This window comes from Saccopteryx leptura, chromosome 1 (genome assembly GCF_036850995.1).
Source record: "Saccopteryx leptura isolate mSacLep1 chromosome 1, mSacLep1_pri_phased_curated, whole genome shotgun sequence".
NCBI lineage: Eukaryota > Metazoa > Chordata > Mammalia > Chiroptera > Emballonuridae > Saccopteryx > Saccopteryx leptura.
Genome location: NC_089503.1, coordinates 49,274,614 through 49,291,074, shown reverse-complemented (window position 1 = coordinate 49,291,074; position 16,461 = coordinate 49,274,614). Strand labels below are relative to the sequence as shown.

At 40.8% G+C, this 16,461-nt stretch overlaps 1 protein-coding gene and 1 long non-coding RNA gene across 2 annotated transcripts in view; both read left to right on the top strand.

The window, feature by feature from the left end:
• Positions 1–666: 666 nt before the first annotated feature.
• Positions 667–8,816, top strand: LOC136388767 (uncharacterized). Its single transcript, XR_010748216.1, has 3 exons — positions 667–780; positions 1,368–1,486; positions 8,536–8,816. It is a non-coding gene; the product is annotated as an uncharacterized lncRNA (long non-coding RNA).
• A 1,422-nt stretch (positions 8,817–10,238) lies between these two features.
• The window catches only part of CTR9 (CTR9 homolog, Paf1/RNA polymerase II complex component), a 41,278-nt gene continuing 35,055 nt past the window's right edge, over positions 10,239–16,461 (top strand). The window contains exons 1-4 of the mRNA XM_066365806.1: positions 10,239–10,570; positions 11,633–11,731; positions 15,152–15,391; positions 15,900–16,017. Coding sequence (XP_066221903.1) covers positions 10,526–10,570; positions 11,633–11,731; positions 15,152–15,391; positions 15,900–16,017 — 502 coding nt within the window. The 5' untranslated portion in view covers positions 10,239–10,525. The remainder of the gene's footprint in view (positions 10,571–11,632; positions 11,732–15,151; positions 15,392–15,899; positions 16,018–16,461) is intronic.

Sequence of the window (16,461 nt, the reverse complement as noted above, 5' to 3'; positions counted from 1 at the left end):
TAAGAAACATCAATTCTTCGTTGTGGCTCCTTAGTCTCCTTAGTTGTTCATTGATTGCTTTCTCATATGTGCCTTGACTGGGGGCTACAGCAGAGCCAGTGACCCATTCCTCAAGCCAGAGACCTTGGGCTCAAGCCAGCAATGATGGGGTCATGTCTATGATCCCACACTCAAGCCAGCAATCCCGTGCTCAAGCTGGTCAGCCCACGTTCAAACTGGATGAGCCTGAGCTCAAGCCAATGACTTCAGGGTTTTGAACCTGGGTCCTCTGCGTCCCAGTCCTATGCTCTATCCACTGTGCCACTGCCTGGTTAGGCCATTGCTTGATTCCTGTATGTGCCCTGATCAAGGATGGAACTCCACAACCTGGGCATATGGAAACTATGCTCTAACCAACTGAATTACTGGGCCAGGGCCTAAGCATGTCTCCTTTAAAGTGAACAAGATGTGAGGCATTCTCGGTCGAAGGCACTAAGGGAACACTGCAGGAGGAAGAGGCTTTGCTGCCATTTTCTGGGGTCAGTATGAGGACACTTGCTGGAGCCTGCCCCAGCCACGGCCCAGAACACTGTCCTTTTGTAAGCCTGCAGTGTCAGCCTGCCAATAATCTTTCGACAGCCCTCACAACAAAGGCTTGAAGCCCCAAGTGACCCACATGCTCTAAAAGCTATCTGCCTATGCTGGGGCCCCTGACCACCCATGCCACCAGGTGGATAGGATAGTTGGGAAAGAATTTCTAAAACTCTCATAACACCTTTTTAAGCATAAAGTCACCCAAGGGTAAGTAAAAAGAATTTTTGCTGGAGTGCATATTAATTTTTTCTCTGCACTAACAAGTCCTAGAACATGGTGATGTGTTTATAACTTACACAAAGAATCAGGTAAAACGATTTTTGAACAGTTCTAAGCTTATTTTATAAACAAAGATCTTTAATATAACAAAGCCTATGATGATTCAGTCAAAAATAATCTATCTTTTCTTGAATTTCAAATGCTTCTCACAATTTTTAGGAATGTGAAGAATGATCTTTACTTTTCAAAGTTCTGAAAATATTTTCAACATATTTGTTTAAACACTTAAGCAGAGATCTCCATCCACACAAAGCAGTAACATGCAAATTTCATGTGGACCTTTGCTTTTAGAAGTAATATCTCTTGTTGTGCTTCCAACTATGGTTTTTATAAAGCAATTCCAAATCTATTAATGTATTTAGCACCTTCTAGGTTTTTTACACTGGTAGAAGAGAGTATTAAAAGGGTATTCTGACTTTTATGAAGGTTAATGTCAGAGGGGAGAAGACACTACAGTTTTAAAAAATATATTTAAATATACTGTAATATATGCTGTTCTTCCAAACTGAATATAGTTCAATGCCAAGCAATTTTTGGAGAAATAAGAAAAATAGGAGGAGAGAGCTCCTTGAAGGATGTTAACAAGGAAGGCTTCCTGGAGGAGATGGGACCCAGGATAGATGTCAAAGAATTGGTAAGTTTGAATGTTGTGATGTGTTTATTTGTCACTAGACTTTAAAGAGTGTTAGTCTTGCCATTAAGCTTTTGCTCAATATCCTCTCTGCTTATTCAAGTTCTATCCATCTTTCAAAGCCACCTCATATTCCATCTTCTTTTCTTCCTTCCTTCAATAAGTACTAATAATGAAATTCTTAAACCGGATGGGATCTTGTACATCTTATCTGTGGAGACAACAAGAGAGAGGAAGAGAAGACCTCGAGAGTCTGTGTCCTACTTGGAGTGAGAAAACCCCAAGGGAAAGAGCATTTGCTCACAGTTTCCAAAGCAGACTCACATAAGCACTGACTTTGCACATTACACCTCATCTTATTTCACATAAGCCCTAGGAAACATATATGACCATCCACAAAAGCCCAAAACATGGTCAGATTAGAGCTGTTAAAATGAGTTTTAGCATGTAAAGTGCTGACACAAGTAAACTTTCAATCAATGCCTATTAGTTACTTTATTTAATCCCATTAGAGGAAGTAAGGATCAATCCAAAAGAGTAAGTAACTTGCCCAGGTATCCCATGGATACCACACACTTAGGGATAATTCCTGTGCTAATTTCTTGCCTTGGAAATTTCCAGACCAAGTGGGTAATGTCAAACACCAACACTGCCTGAGATACAGACTTGTGGTTGCAAGTTCTCAAGAAAGACTCTCCCACCCCTTTCACAGTCTTCCTCTATCACCACTACCTCCCCCATCTGTAACTTTTATAACCAGAGGCCAGACTGTAATATGTACTGGTGGGATTCTTATTTTCCTGTACTCCCACTCGCTTTTCCTTAGACTGTAGCCTTCAGGCTTTCAGCATGGGTTCAAAGCTGCTACTTCTGTCTCTGTGAGACTTAAAATTCAAGTCCCTGAAGTAATGGAAAACAACCTTCTGCTTGTACCCACTGTAAGGTCGGTGGATAATGGGAAAGGTCAGACCCGTGAACTTTGGCTAGGACCACCCACAACCAAGCGCCAAAAGAAGCTTCACAGAAACCCTTTGGAAAAAAGCTACCGTCTGTCAGCCAGTGAGATTTCCGTACATCATATTAGCCCGACTTCCCTGGCCTCCATCTCCTCCATCTCCTCCATCTTTCTTTCTTCGGGGCCAGGGAACCTCGCAGGGTGGGATGCGCGCTCTGTACTCAATAAAGCCTTTTGTTATTCCACACTTGGGGCTCCGACCCCTCTTCCTTCCTTCTCGGCGGGGAAAAATACCTTACACCTACCACTATCTGGGTAGTCTTAGCATAGGCTCAAATTCTTGTTGTTCGGATTATTAGATCTTTTGGCTATGCAGTTACAAGGACATTTATTATGTTGCTTTTTAACCTAGCATATTTAGATGTTTATAGCAGGAGGATTTTTCTGGTTACACTTGTTTGCCGGAACAAAGATTCCAATTACAGTTTTTGGTTTTGGGGTTTTTTTATACAATCAAAGTAAGCATCTTAAACTCTACCTCCCCAGTTATCTAAGAGAGCATTTTATAGTTTTAAATTTCTAAAAAATATGCTCATATTTTAAAGACAAATGTTTATTGAAAACCCAGGAAAAAAAACTGTGGCGTAGATTATCAAACAATTGCCCAGACAAATGTAATGTCAAATTACAAGCCTAAAACGTTTTACTGATGATCCTATGTCCTAATTTTAGAAGCAAGCCTTATTTTAATAATTGACAGAGAAAAGCACAATGTCAAAATGCACCTGCAAAGACTTATCCTATTGAGAGTTTCTGTGAGGGCTGAATTATGTCCTCCCAAAATTCATATGCTGTCCTCCTAACTCCCCAGTACCTCAGAATATGACTGTATTTGGAAATAGGATCTTAAAAGAAGTACTTAAGTTAAAATGAAGTCATTAGATGGGGCTTAATCCAATATGACTGGTGTCCTTATAAGAAGAGGAAATTAGGACATAGACACACACAAGGGAAGACCATGAAAAGATGGACATGTACAAGCCAAGGAGAGAGGCCTCAGAAGAAAGCAACTCCCGCCTGACCAGGCGGTGGTGCAGTGGATAAAGCATTGGAATGGGATGTGGAGGACCCAGGTTTCAGACCCTGAGGTCGCCAGCTTAAGCGCGGGCTCATCTGATTTGAGCAAGGCTCACCAGCTTGAGCGCAAGGTTGCTGGCTCAAGCAAGGGGTCACTCAGTCTGCTGTAGCCCCACGGGCAAGGCACATATGAGAAAGCAATCAATGAACAACTAAGGAACTGCACGAAGAATTGATGTTTCTCATCTCTCTCCCTTCCTGTCTGTCTGTCCCTATCTGTCCCTCTCTCTGACTCTCCCTGTCTCTGCCACAAAAGAAGAAGAGGAAGAAGAAGAAGGAGGAGGAGGAGGAGGAGGAGGAGGAGGAGAAGAAGAAGAAGAAGAAGAAGAAGAAGAAGAAGAAGAAGAAGAAGAAGAAGAAGAAGAAGAAGAAGAAGAAGAGGAAGAAGAAGAGGAAGAAGAAGAGGAGGAGGAGGAGGAGGAGGAGGGGAAGGAGGAGGAGGAGGAGGAATAAAGCAACTCCCTGGATGCTTCAATTTCAAACTACCAGCCTCCAGAATTGTAAGAAAATTAATTTCTGTCATTTGAATCACCCAGTCTGCGGTACTTTGTTATGGCAGACCTAGAAAACTAATACAGCATCCTATTCTTTCTTAATAATGTATATAAACTACTTAATATACTTCCCACTGTGCTCTGCTATTTAAAATATACCTAACTTAAGACCTCAAATGTGTTTTGTTAAGATCAAACATTTTTGCCTGACCAGTGGTGGCACAGTATATAGAGTGTCAACCTGAGATGCTGAGGTCCCTGATTCAAATCCTGAGGTTGCCAACTTGAGTGCAAGATCATTATTATCTCAAGGTCGTTTAAGGCCACTGGATTGAAGCCCAAGGTCGCTGGTTTGAGCAAGGGGTCACTGGCTCAGCTTGTCCCCCTCCCCATCAAGGCACATATGAGAAGCAGTCATTGAACAACTGAAATGAAGCAACTACAAATTGATGCTTCTCATCTCTCTCCTCCCTCTCCTTTCCTATCCCTCTCTCTCAAATCAATAAAATAAATCAAATGTTCTTGATTCTTTAAAAAAATTTGTTTTGGCCCCGGCCAGTTGGCTCAGTGGTAGAGCGTCGGCCTGGCATGCAGGAGTCCTGGGTTTGATTCCCAGACAGGGCACACAGGAGAAGTGCCCATCTGCTTCTCCACCCCTCCCCCTCTCCTTCCTCTCTGTCTCTCTCTTCCCCTCCAGCAGCCAACGCTCCATTGGAGCAAAGTTGGCCCTGGGCGCTGAGGATGGCTCTATGGCCTCTGCCCCAGGTGCTAGAATGGCTCTGGTTGCAACAGAGCGACGCCCCAGATGGGCAGAGCATCGCCCCCTGGTGGGCATGCCGGGTGGATCCCGGTCGGGTGCATGTGGGAGTCTGTCTGACTGCCTCCCTGTTTCTGGCTTCAGAAAAATAAAAAAATAAAAAAAATTTTTTTAATTTGTTTTAAGAGAGAGAGAAAAAAATCTTAATTTGTTGTTCCACTTTTTTTCTTTTTTTTTTTTTTTACAGAGACAGAGAGAAAGTCAGAGAGAGGGATAGACAGGGACAGACAGACAGGAACAGAGAGATGAGAAGCATCAATCATTAGTTTTTCTTTGCGCATTGCGACACCTTAGTTGTTCATTGATTGCTTTCTTTTTTTTTTTTTTTTTTTTTTTCATTTTTCCGAAGCTGGAAACGAGGAGGCAGTCAGACAGACTCCCACATGCGCCCGACCGGGATCCACCCGGCATGCCCACCAGGGGGCGATGTTCTGCCCCTCTGGGGCATCGCTCTGTTGCATCCAGAGCCATTCTAGCGCCTGAGGCAGAGGCCACAGAGCTATCCCCAGCGCCCGGGCCATCCTTGCTCCAATGGAGCCTCGGCTGCGGGAGGGGAAGAGAGAGACAGAGAGGAAGGAGAGGGGGAGGGGTGGAGAAGCAGATGGGCGCTTCTCCTGTGTGCCCCAGCCGAGAATCGAACCCGGGACTCCTACACGCCAGGCCGACGCTCTACCGCTGAGCCAACCAGCCAGGGCCTGATTGCTTTCTCATATGTGCCTTGACCACGGGCCTTCAGCAGACCAAGTAACCCCTCGCTCTAGTCAGTGACCTTGGGTCCAAGCTGGTGAGCTTTGCTCAAACCAGATGAGCCTGCATTCAAGCTGGTGACCTTGGGGTCTCGAACCTGGGTCCTCGGCATCCCAGTCTGATGCTCTATCCACTGCGCCACCACCTGGTCAGGCTGTTCCACTTATTTATGAATTCATTGGTTAATTCTTGCCCTGATGGGGGATTGAATCTGCAGCCTTGGTGCATCAGGATGATACTCTAACCAACTGAACTACCCAGCCAGGACTTCTTTATTCTTTTAAAATAATCAGCATATTTTATCAACATATAAAATAGCTCACTCTTGGACTGGTTACATGTAGGTATTTATCAATAACATAACCAATCACAGTATCAACAACAGAAGACTAAAGAACTTTAGCTATCTATTTTGAATATATACTCAACTAAACCCATACTGACCAAATACACTAATTGCTTTACCTTGATCTGGTGCACTCAGGCCCAATATAGGAATTTTGTGAACGGACATTGCCCAACCACACCAGCTGAAATAAAATCTTTGTACTCACTCCAAAACAGGATCTACAGCTTCAAAACATCTGATTTAATCAGTACTGTATCTGCTACAGTTAAGGGAAAACAAAAAGCTGCCTGTAGTTACTTGTGTCAAGAGGGACAGTTGAAGTCCCAGTTGTTGCAGGTGATTATTTTTCTCCCTCCTTCTCTCTGACTCCTTGCATAGCCCTCCCTTACTGCCTGCCCTAGGCTGGAATTCCTCAGAGCTCTGTCTTAGGCCCTTCTCTTATCACTCTACATCCTCTCTCTAGATTATCCAGTGTCATAGTTCAATTTTACCTATATGCCAGTGGCTCTCAGACTTATTTATTCAGCTCAGAAGCTGTCCTCTGAGCACCAGATCTGTCTATCCAGCTAGTGATCTACCATTGGCCAGATGTACTCCTCAACTAATCCTTCCTGCCTGAGAAAATGACACTCGTTTACTACTCAGTTGTTCATGCCAGAAAACTGAAATTCCTTGACACTACTTTTTAATACATTAGAAAATCCTGGTGATTAATATTTATATTTTATAATATATATTTATTTTACATATATTTATACTATATAAAATTTAGTATATGTATTATATATAATTAAATGTATTAAATTTCTGCATATTTAATAACCATATAATATATAATTATATATATATAATAACCATCTAACCATATAATATATAGTCGTGGAAGTGGAGAGAAGTGGAAGAATATATGACACATACTTTATATGACACCTAGCTATTTATCAAGTATCACTTGAATTGTCTCTCCACTCCCTCTCAAACACTCTCAATCCATTCTCCACACTGTATCCAGAGCAATCTTTTAAAACCACAAAACCAATTCTTTCTCTCTCTTTCTCTTCCACATACATATATACTCTTTTATACATCATTTCAAAATTATTTCAGTTACATAGCACCCAAGATAAAATCAAAACTCCTTTACATATCCTATGTCAAAAGAAGTCTCAGATACATAAGCATTTTGAAAAAAAAAAGCCTCCCTTAGAAAAACACTTGACAAAAGTTTGTGAATTCAGGCCTTAGAAGTACTTGTTCATCAAACACACATCCCAAAGTTATAAGGGTATGTATATAGTTTGTTGGTTCTTATGGAAAAAGAACAATTTTGTCATATAATTGCCATATTCCTCCAAATTGTTGCATATCCTCAGATTTATAAAAGTCATTATTTCAGAAGTCATTATAAAACAAAACAAATTTTCCTTTTGATAGGGAGTCAGTAATATGGGAAATGCTGAAGTTTCATTCACTTTGGAAACTTTAGGCAGTAGGACACTGTTCTTTTTCTGGTTTACCTCAGAGCGTTACACGTCTTACTGTGAGATGTATACACCTACTCATATTGGAAGCAGGGCAAAGTGCCAGTTTTGCTTCACATGGATAAATCTGGGCATGATCTGACTGCTTCTTATGTCTTCAGCCTCAATGCATGCTGCTCTCCCCCTCATTTTTTTATGTTCCAGCCACAGGGCCTTCTTTCAGGTTCAAAAAGCCCTTCCCCAGCATACTGTCCCCTCTGTCTGTTACACACTCCCCTATAGCCTTTACCTAGCCAAATTTTTCTTGTCTTCCTAATTGCCACTCAAAAGTCACTTTCTCCAAATCATATTCTAAATCAAGTTCTCCTATTATTCAATCATAGCATTATACATTATCAGTTAGGATGCCTTTGGTTGCCAGTGACTGAAAGACTAACTCAAACAGTTGCTGGGGTGTTTAAGGCCAGGGAGGCTACAGGCACGAAAAATAACATTCACCACTATGTTTTGTTTAAACATGTGTGGCCATTGAGCACTTGAAATATGTTTAATGAGCCTGACCAGGTGGTGGCGCAGTGGATAGAGAGTTGGATTGGGATGCAGAGGACTCAGGTTCGAGACCCCGAGGTCGCCAGCTTGAGCGCGGGCTCATCTGGTTTGAGCAAAAGCTCACCAGCTTGGACCCAAGGTCGCTGGCTCCAGCAAGGGGTTACTCGGTCTGCTGAAGGCCGGTGGCCAGGGCACATATGAGAAAGCAATCAATGAACAACTAAGGTGTTGCAATGAGCAGCGAAAAACTGATTGATGCTTCTCATCTCTCCGTTCCTGTCTGTCTGTCTGTCTGTCTCTCTCTCTCTCTCTCTCTTTCTCTGTTTCTGTAAAGAAAAAAAATATTTAATGAAACTGAGTAATTGGGCCCTGGCTGGTTGGCTCAGTGGTAGAGCATCAGCCCAGTGTGTGGATGTCCCAGGTTTGATTCCTGGTCAGGGCACACAGGAGAAGCACCATTTGCTTCTCCAACCCTCCCCCTCTCATTTCTCTCTCTCTTTCTCTCTCTCTTCTCCTTCTGTAGCCATGGCTCAACTGGAGCAAGTTGGCCCCAGGTGCTGAGGATGGTTCCATAGACTCTGCTTTAGGTGCTAAGAAGAGCTAGTTTGCTAAGCAATGGAGCAACACCCCAGACGGGCAGAGCATCGTTCCCTAGTGGGTTTGCTGGGTGGATCCCAGTCTGATGCATGCAGGAGTCTGTCTCTGCCTCCCCACCCCTCACTAAATTAAAAAAAAAGGGAGGAAAAATAAACTGAGTAATTTGAATTTTAAATTTTATTTATTTTCAATTAATTTTAAAATGTAATATGGTAGTTGATTCAGTTATTGGAAAACTTTTAAGTATGTTTGGGAAAACTCAAGTATATGAATCTCTTTATTCAACTGTAAATTTTATGAAATCTTAATACAGATCCAGTATTTTTAATTAAAATTAGGCGATTGAATTAAGTATATAAGTTAAATACATCCTGGCTTTCAAAGACTTAATATGAAAAAAGCTATATTGACCTGTGGTGGTACAGTGGATAAAGCATTGATCTGAAATGCTGAAGTTGCAGGTTTGAATCCCTGGGCTTGCCAGATCAAAGGCACATACAGGAAGCAACTACTAGGAGTTCTGCTTCTCCCCCGTCTCTCTCTAAAAATCAGTAAATAAAATCTTTTAAAACAAAGTAAATTATTTCATTTTTGATTACATGTTGAAATAATATTTTGGATATATTGGGTTAAATAAAATATATTATTAAAATTAATTATGTCTACTTTTTTAATGTGGCTACTAGAAAAATTTTAAATCACTTATGTGGCTAGCATTATATTCAATATTGGACAGCACAGCTCCAAACATTGGAAACATACCTTTAACAAAGTTTTCATGGAAAGGCTTTGAGGGAGGTTGAAGGAAAAACAAACATCAGACTGGTATTTTTTAAAGGTAAGTGTGTAACCTGATGCAGCTGGATTGGAGTTGGAGGGCAGAGTGGATGAAGCACTGGTAAAAGGGGAGGTTAATATTGTAGTAATACTAGTAGGAAAGTGATGATGATCCTTTGGGCATTCTAGAATAGGGAGGGTGGAGAGGAAGAGAAGATGATACATTTTAGAGACACTGTGGGAGGTTAACACTGAACTGTTTGCAAAAGTATTTAATCAGATCCTCCCCTGATCTCATCAAAACCTTGATTATGAACTAATTTAATCATATTCTATAGTTTGAGGAAAACAATAATTAAATGATACTTATCTAAATTATATAATTTAATCAAAACATTGATTTACAGGTTTAATCAAATTCTTCAATAATTAGTCACAAATCTAGCAGATTCTCATATACTTCAAAGTACCAACAAAAGACGACCTCACAAAAAATATATGAACTATCACAATGATTACAGAATCCATGTAACATTTATATTTAAACTGATCACAAAGGTAGCACAGGCATGGCTCGCTGATAATAGCTGCTCAAAGAGGAATCAATGCTTGGGTTGAGAATGAATGATTGAAATAGTCACAGCAATCTGCAGAGGAAAACAAGATTGGCCACGCCCATCCCACAGAGGCCCGACCGGGGCTCGGAGAAAAGGACTGATAGCATTGGTCGAAGGTCACACTTCTGTCAGTGGCCAGGCCCCGAACCTGCTCCTCATTCGTCGCCTGCCTTCGGCGTGAAAATTCTGGTTTGCGCCAGAGAGGACGCAGATTCAGAAGCTCCTAGCCAGTGGAGGGACACACAGGTTAACCACTACATAGAAACCCGCGGCCCGATAGGCCCTCCCGCGGGGAGTGTTTCCGGGGTAGGGGGCGGGGCTGCCGGAAGTGGCCGGGCAGCGTCTCCAGCTCGTTGTTTAAGCGACTGACGAGAAGGAGAAACCGGAGCTCTGGCGGCGTCGCGGAGCACTGGTCAGGGCCACCAGACCCCGAACCGCTGCTAACCTCTGGACGAGCCAGAAACCAGGAGTACCGGCTGCAGAGTTGAGGGGCAAGACGCCCGCTCGCCTTTTGATCTCATCATGTCGCGGGGCTCCATCGAGATTCCCCTCCGGGACACTGACGAGGTAAGTGTCTTCTATGGGGGAGGGTTGGGACAGTGAACTTGCACGATCCCCTCTTCGCCCTTTCTATCGGCTTCGTTTCGAAGCGAGAGCACCCCCCCTTCCCCCCAGGATCCCAGATCAAAATCCCTGGCCGAAGCTCTGGTCACCTCCTTCCTCAGCCCCTGCGTCCTCCCAGGCTGAAAACATTGTGTTCCTGCAGCCTGGGGACCACTCGAGAAGGAGTTTTGAAAGTTCTTCTCCAACCTGTTCGTTTGACAATTCTCTGCCCTTTTCCTAATTCACGGGCGCAGGGATGTGAAAGTGCTCAGTAAACTGTAAAGCACCTCACAGATCACAGAGGTGGGTGCTGATGTCACCGTGATCTCTTTGTTGCTCAAATCAAGTGTTTTTCCCTGGGAATATCTAGATGTCGCCCATTGTTTCTTAGAAACTGGCGTCTGTCAGGGTGCACTGGGATCCTCACACAGGCTCCATCAGCGAAATAGAGGTCCGAAGGTAACAGGCGGTACTGTGTTCTGACAGAATTAACCCTCTTTCCCTTCCCGATGCCTCATTCATGGTGGCCTGCGGCTTGTCTGAGTAAAGCTTTCGCATTAATGTTCTCTTACTGAGTATCTCATACTCATTTTTGTTCGTTTGGTTAGTTGAGATATAATAATTCACTTACAGGTAAAATGCTATGGTTTTTAGTAATATTCACAAAGTTGTGTAATCATCCCCACTATCTAATAATTTCTGAACATTTTCCTACTACTGTTTTTGTGCCCACATTCAGGAATGTCTGTGACACACAAATGTTGCCTTAATGTGTCCAGTGGCATTCAACTTTGCATTGCTTCTAGGGTTGTTAGACCTAGGGCATCAGAGTCTCTGGGGTGCTTATATGCACTTTGCCTGCATTATATGTTAAGCAGGGTTTTATTTTGTTATTTTTGAGTAAACAAAGCTTTTGTAGTATTCTAAAAGTGAACAAAATATGTCTTGCTAGATACCCAAGAAAAACAGCAAAGAAATGTGAATTTAAAAAGAGAAAGTTTTAAAAACCTGCATTTTGTGTTTTAGGTCATTGAACTTGACTTCGATCAATTACCAGAAGGAGATGAAGTTATCAGTATTTTGAAACAGGAACACACACAACTGCACATATGGATTGCTTTGGCGGTCAGTATACATGCAGCAAAATTTTTATATGTTGACTGGAAAAATTATGTGATACCTGTTTTCAGATACAGTAATAGTCATCTCAGGTGCCTGATAAATAAGTTAATTGTACCATGTGTATGGAAGTTAATTGTATTACCATTTATGGAACAAAAAGGCCAGTTTCCTAAATGATGTGCTACTCCACTGGTAAATTAGTGTATGTTGATAAAGGCAAACCTCAGTTAAGTGAAATAGTACTCTATATTAAGTATTTGATTATTTAATGATTGATTACTCTGTGAAGACTAGCTTAATATTTAAGGATAAGCTGAGAAAAGACAAGGTGTCATGATGTAAACATTGATATTTAACATAGTTTCCCATAACAATAGGACATTTCCCATAAACTACTTAGAAGGTGATTAGGTTCCAGACTAACTCACAAAAGCCCTTTGGGATGGAGTTTATCAGGCTTAAGTTTTTTGTCCTGTTTGTTCCCTTTTATCACATAAATACTACTGGCATTTCTCAGGAAAATCACCTCAGAGATTCTAAAATTCTACCACTCTGCACCCTGCCCAGCACCAGGGGCATAATGATATTTTCTTTTTCTGGGAATATTATAGTAAATGATTACCATAGAATAGTAAACACTGTAATCATTATTTCTAAGCAAGTGTGCCACAGACACTGTTATGGAAACATAAGAGACTCCTAATACTGTCTTGAAGGGTCAGAGAAGTAGGTCTGGAATTGGGCTTGTATCTGGTGCTCAAGCCTAACTCTAAGAGTTTCTTAGATATGGATTTACACAGAAGTACTTTCAGTGACAAGCAGTGCCTTTCTGACTTGAAGTTCTAAGTTTTTCTAGTCTATGAAGAACAAGTCATTAATGCTTGCCCCACATTTTTTAAAACCATATGGTAACTTGGATTTTTTTTTTAGTACGAATGTTTCTTTTAACAGTACTTACACAAAAATTGGAGTGTTGAAGGATTAGCATGGCACCTGTCATAAAATAAACTGTTGAGTCACTGTGGGTATAGATTGTTACACAGAAAAAAGTATAGGCTCCAACTGTCTATCAGTGGGTGAGAGGATAAAAAAGCTGTGGTGCAGTTACACAGTGGAATACTATGCAGCCATAGAAAGGGAAATCTTTCCTTTTATGACAGCATGGATGGACCTGGAGATTACTATGCTAAGTGAAATAAGCCAGGCAGAGAAAAACAAATGCCATTTGATCTCACTTATATGTGTAATAAAGAGATAAACAAAACTAATGAACAGAATAGAAACAGAGGCATGGACACATGGAACAGGTGGACAGCTGTCAGAGGGGAAGGAGGAGAGGGGACTGGATGAAAGAAGGTGAAGGGATTAACCAAAAAACGTACACACTTAGCACATAGATACAACAGGGTGGCAATAGCCAGAGGGAAAGGGGGGATGGAGGTGGGGGAGGAGGGCAAAGGGAAATGGGATGGAAAGAGACTGCTTGGGGCAGAAAGTGCACAATGCATGTGTAGATGGTCTTATATTGAGTTATATACTTGAAACCTGTATGGTTTGGTGAACCTTGTCATTGCAATATATTAAAAGAAATAACAATTTTTTTAAAAAAGAAAATGTTTGAAACTAAATACAATATGTAAATCTGGATTGGGTCCTGAATTTTTTTAATTATAATTATATATATGTCCAAAAAAAGGGAAAAGAGTAAAGGCTTTGGAATTAAGAGTCCTTGGTTCAAATTCCAACATTGCTGCTAACTAGCTGTGTGACCTTAGACACATAATCTATCTTCTGAGCCTGTTTCCTCATCTAAAATATGGGATGTTAGTATTCACTTGAAAAGCATGTTTGAGTACAGATTATATATAATGTATATGAAGCCTTTGGCATAGTATGTGGCCTGTATAGGTGTTTAACAGATGATTGACATTTCTTTCTTATTTTTTATTTATTTTTATTTTTTTTATTCAATGAGAGGAGGGGAGGCAGAGACAGACTCCCGCATGTGCCCTGACTGGAATTCACCTGGCAAGCCCAATAGGGGGCGATGCTCTGCCCTTCTGGGGCGTTGCTCTGAGGCGGAGGCCATGGAACCATCTTAAGCACCTGGGGCTAACTCGCTCCAACTGAGCCATGGCTGCTGGAGGGGGAGAGAGAGAGAAAAGCAAGAGGGGTTAGGGATGGGGAAGCAGATGAGTGCTTCTCCTGTGTGCCCTGACTGGAAGTCGAACTCAGGATATCCACACACTGGGCCAACACTCTACCACAGAGCCAACTGGCCAGGGCTGACATTCCTTTATTATTAATAAATGAAACATGCCCAAGGAAGTTATTCAATAAGCCCAAAGTCATAGATAATTTTTGATAGATCTAGAACCAGAATCTAAGTTTTCTGTTTGAAGTTCTTTTAGCTCTCATTACTGCTTTCTGTGTTGGGCTCTGTTTAGTTTGAAATCAACTATTGCTAGTAAGAGGTAAGCTGGAAACAGTTGTAGTGATTATAACTTTTAACAGCTTTGTTAGATATAATACACCTGTAATACACTGCACATATTTCTTGTGTATCATTTGTGAAGTTTTAGCATATGTAAATACTTGCAAAGTCATTACCACAATGATAAGTATATCCATTGCCCCCCCCAAAAAAAAACTATCCTCCAAACTCTCTTCTGCCCGTACAGTGTCCAGGCAACTCTGATTTACTTTTTGTTGCTAACGGTTAGTTTGCATTTTCTAGAGTTTTAATGGAGTCATATAGTATATACTCCTTCTAATCTGGTTTCTTTCACTCAAAATAATTATTTTGAGATTTTTTTTATGTTGCAGTATGTATCAATAGTTCCTTCCTTTTTAGTGGTGAGCAGTAGCCACTATACAGGTAAACCACAGTTTCTTTGTTCATTCACCTGTTGATCAACAATTGGGTTGTTTCCACCCCACTGGGTGGTGGTATAGTAAATAGAGTGTCAACTTGGGATGCTGAGGGCCCAGGTTCAAAATCTTGAGATTGCTAGCTTGAGCACAGGCTCACTGGCTTGGATGTAGGGTCACCGGCTTGACATGAAATCATAGGTATGACCCCACAGTCGCTGGCTTGAAGCCCAATATCCCTGCCATGAGCCCTGGGTTTCTGGCTTGAGCAAGAGGTCACTGGCTTGGCTGGAGTCCCCCGGTCAAGACACTTATGAGAAGCCATCAATGAACCACTAAAGTACCACTACTATGAGTCAATGTTTCTCATCTCTCTCCTTTCCTGTCTCTCTGACTCTCTTTCTTTCCATGTACATGCCCTGAAAAAGAAAAAACAGTTGGGTTGTTTCCAGTTTTTGACTGTTACAAATAAAGTTTTATATAAAGATTTGTGTACAACTTTTTTTATGGACATAGGCTTTAGTAATTCTGATTTGATACTTTACCTTACAGCTGGAATACTACAAACAAGGAAAAACAGAAGAGTTTGTAAAGTTGTTGGAAGCAGCACGTATAGATGGCAATTTGGACTATAGAGACCATGAAAAAGACCAGATGACTTGCTTGGATACATTGGCAGCCTACTATGTACAACAAGCTCGGAAGGAAAAGAATAAGGACAATAAGAAAGATCTTATTACACAGGCAACCCTGTTGTATACAATGGCTGATAAAATTATTATGTATGATCAGGTAAAATAAGTCCTATATCTTTGCATTTGTGAAAGGAAAAAAATGCCACATGAAAGGAAAATGTGTATGATAGGCAATAGATTTTTTTTGAAAGAATTTTTCTTAAAATAGCATGGTTGGTATAAATAGTCATAATAAAGAGGGGTTCCTTGTTAAAATTGGAATTTCTTTGGTCGTACTGTTGAAGTAAGTTAGCATTTAAAACTTATCTGCATGTTTAGTCAATACTTCCAATATCTTCAGGTGAATTTCAAGCATATTTTAAGGAGTTTAAACTTTATCTTTGTCATTATTCCTGGCACAGACTTTTTGCATTTCAGGATAATTTTTCAGTTTGTTATTAAGAATTGCTTATTACTGATTTAAACACCTTACAGTTGGTAAAGGAATTTTGGTGATGCTGTGCCTCCTTCCTGTGTGATTTTTATTATAGTGTTACATAGTCATGTTAAATTATGGTTAGTCCTTGGTAAAGTCAAATCTAAGATGATGCACGTTGCTTTTTCAGAACCATTTGTTGGGAAGAGCCTGCTTCTGCCTTCTTGAAGGTGACAAAATGGATCAGGCTGATGCACAGTTTCATTTTGTACTCAACCAGTCTCCAAATAATATTCCAGCCCTTCTTGGTAAGTCATTTTTGGCAATCATCTTACAAATCTAAGTTTTTCAGCATGTGCCTGAAAAATATCTTATATAATAGCTCCTTAGTAATGGGCTAGACACCAAAGTAGAAGAGCTTTACCTTATTAAAATGTGACTATCTGCAGTAGATCATTGTTTCTGTTGAAATTACAGAAATTACAGAATTAAATCCAGTTAAAAGTAATTTGTGTTACTTCTGACAGAGTAGATAACTTCTAAAGAGTCAATAAACAATTTCTGTTTGGACAACTCTAAGCTATTTTGATTATTGTTAACAATTACCATAATGATAGGACTGTTCTATTTATAAGTATAAATTAATATACCTTTATGGAAAACAAATTTTGATATGAAATTATTTACTGTTTTCAAGAGTTTCTTACTAATTGTATTTGATTTAGGTGAGTGTAGAGCATATGAGACTTGTA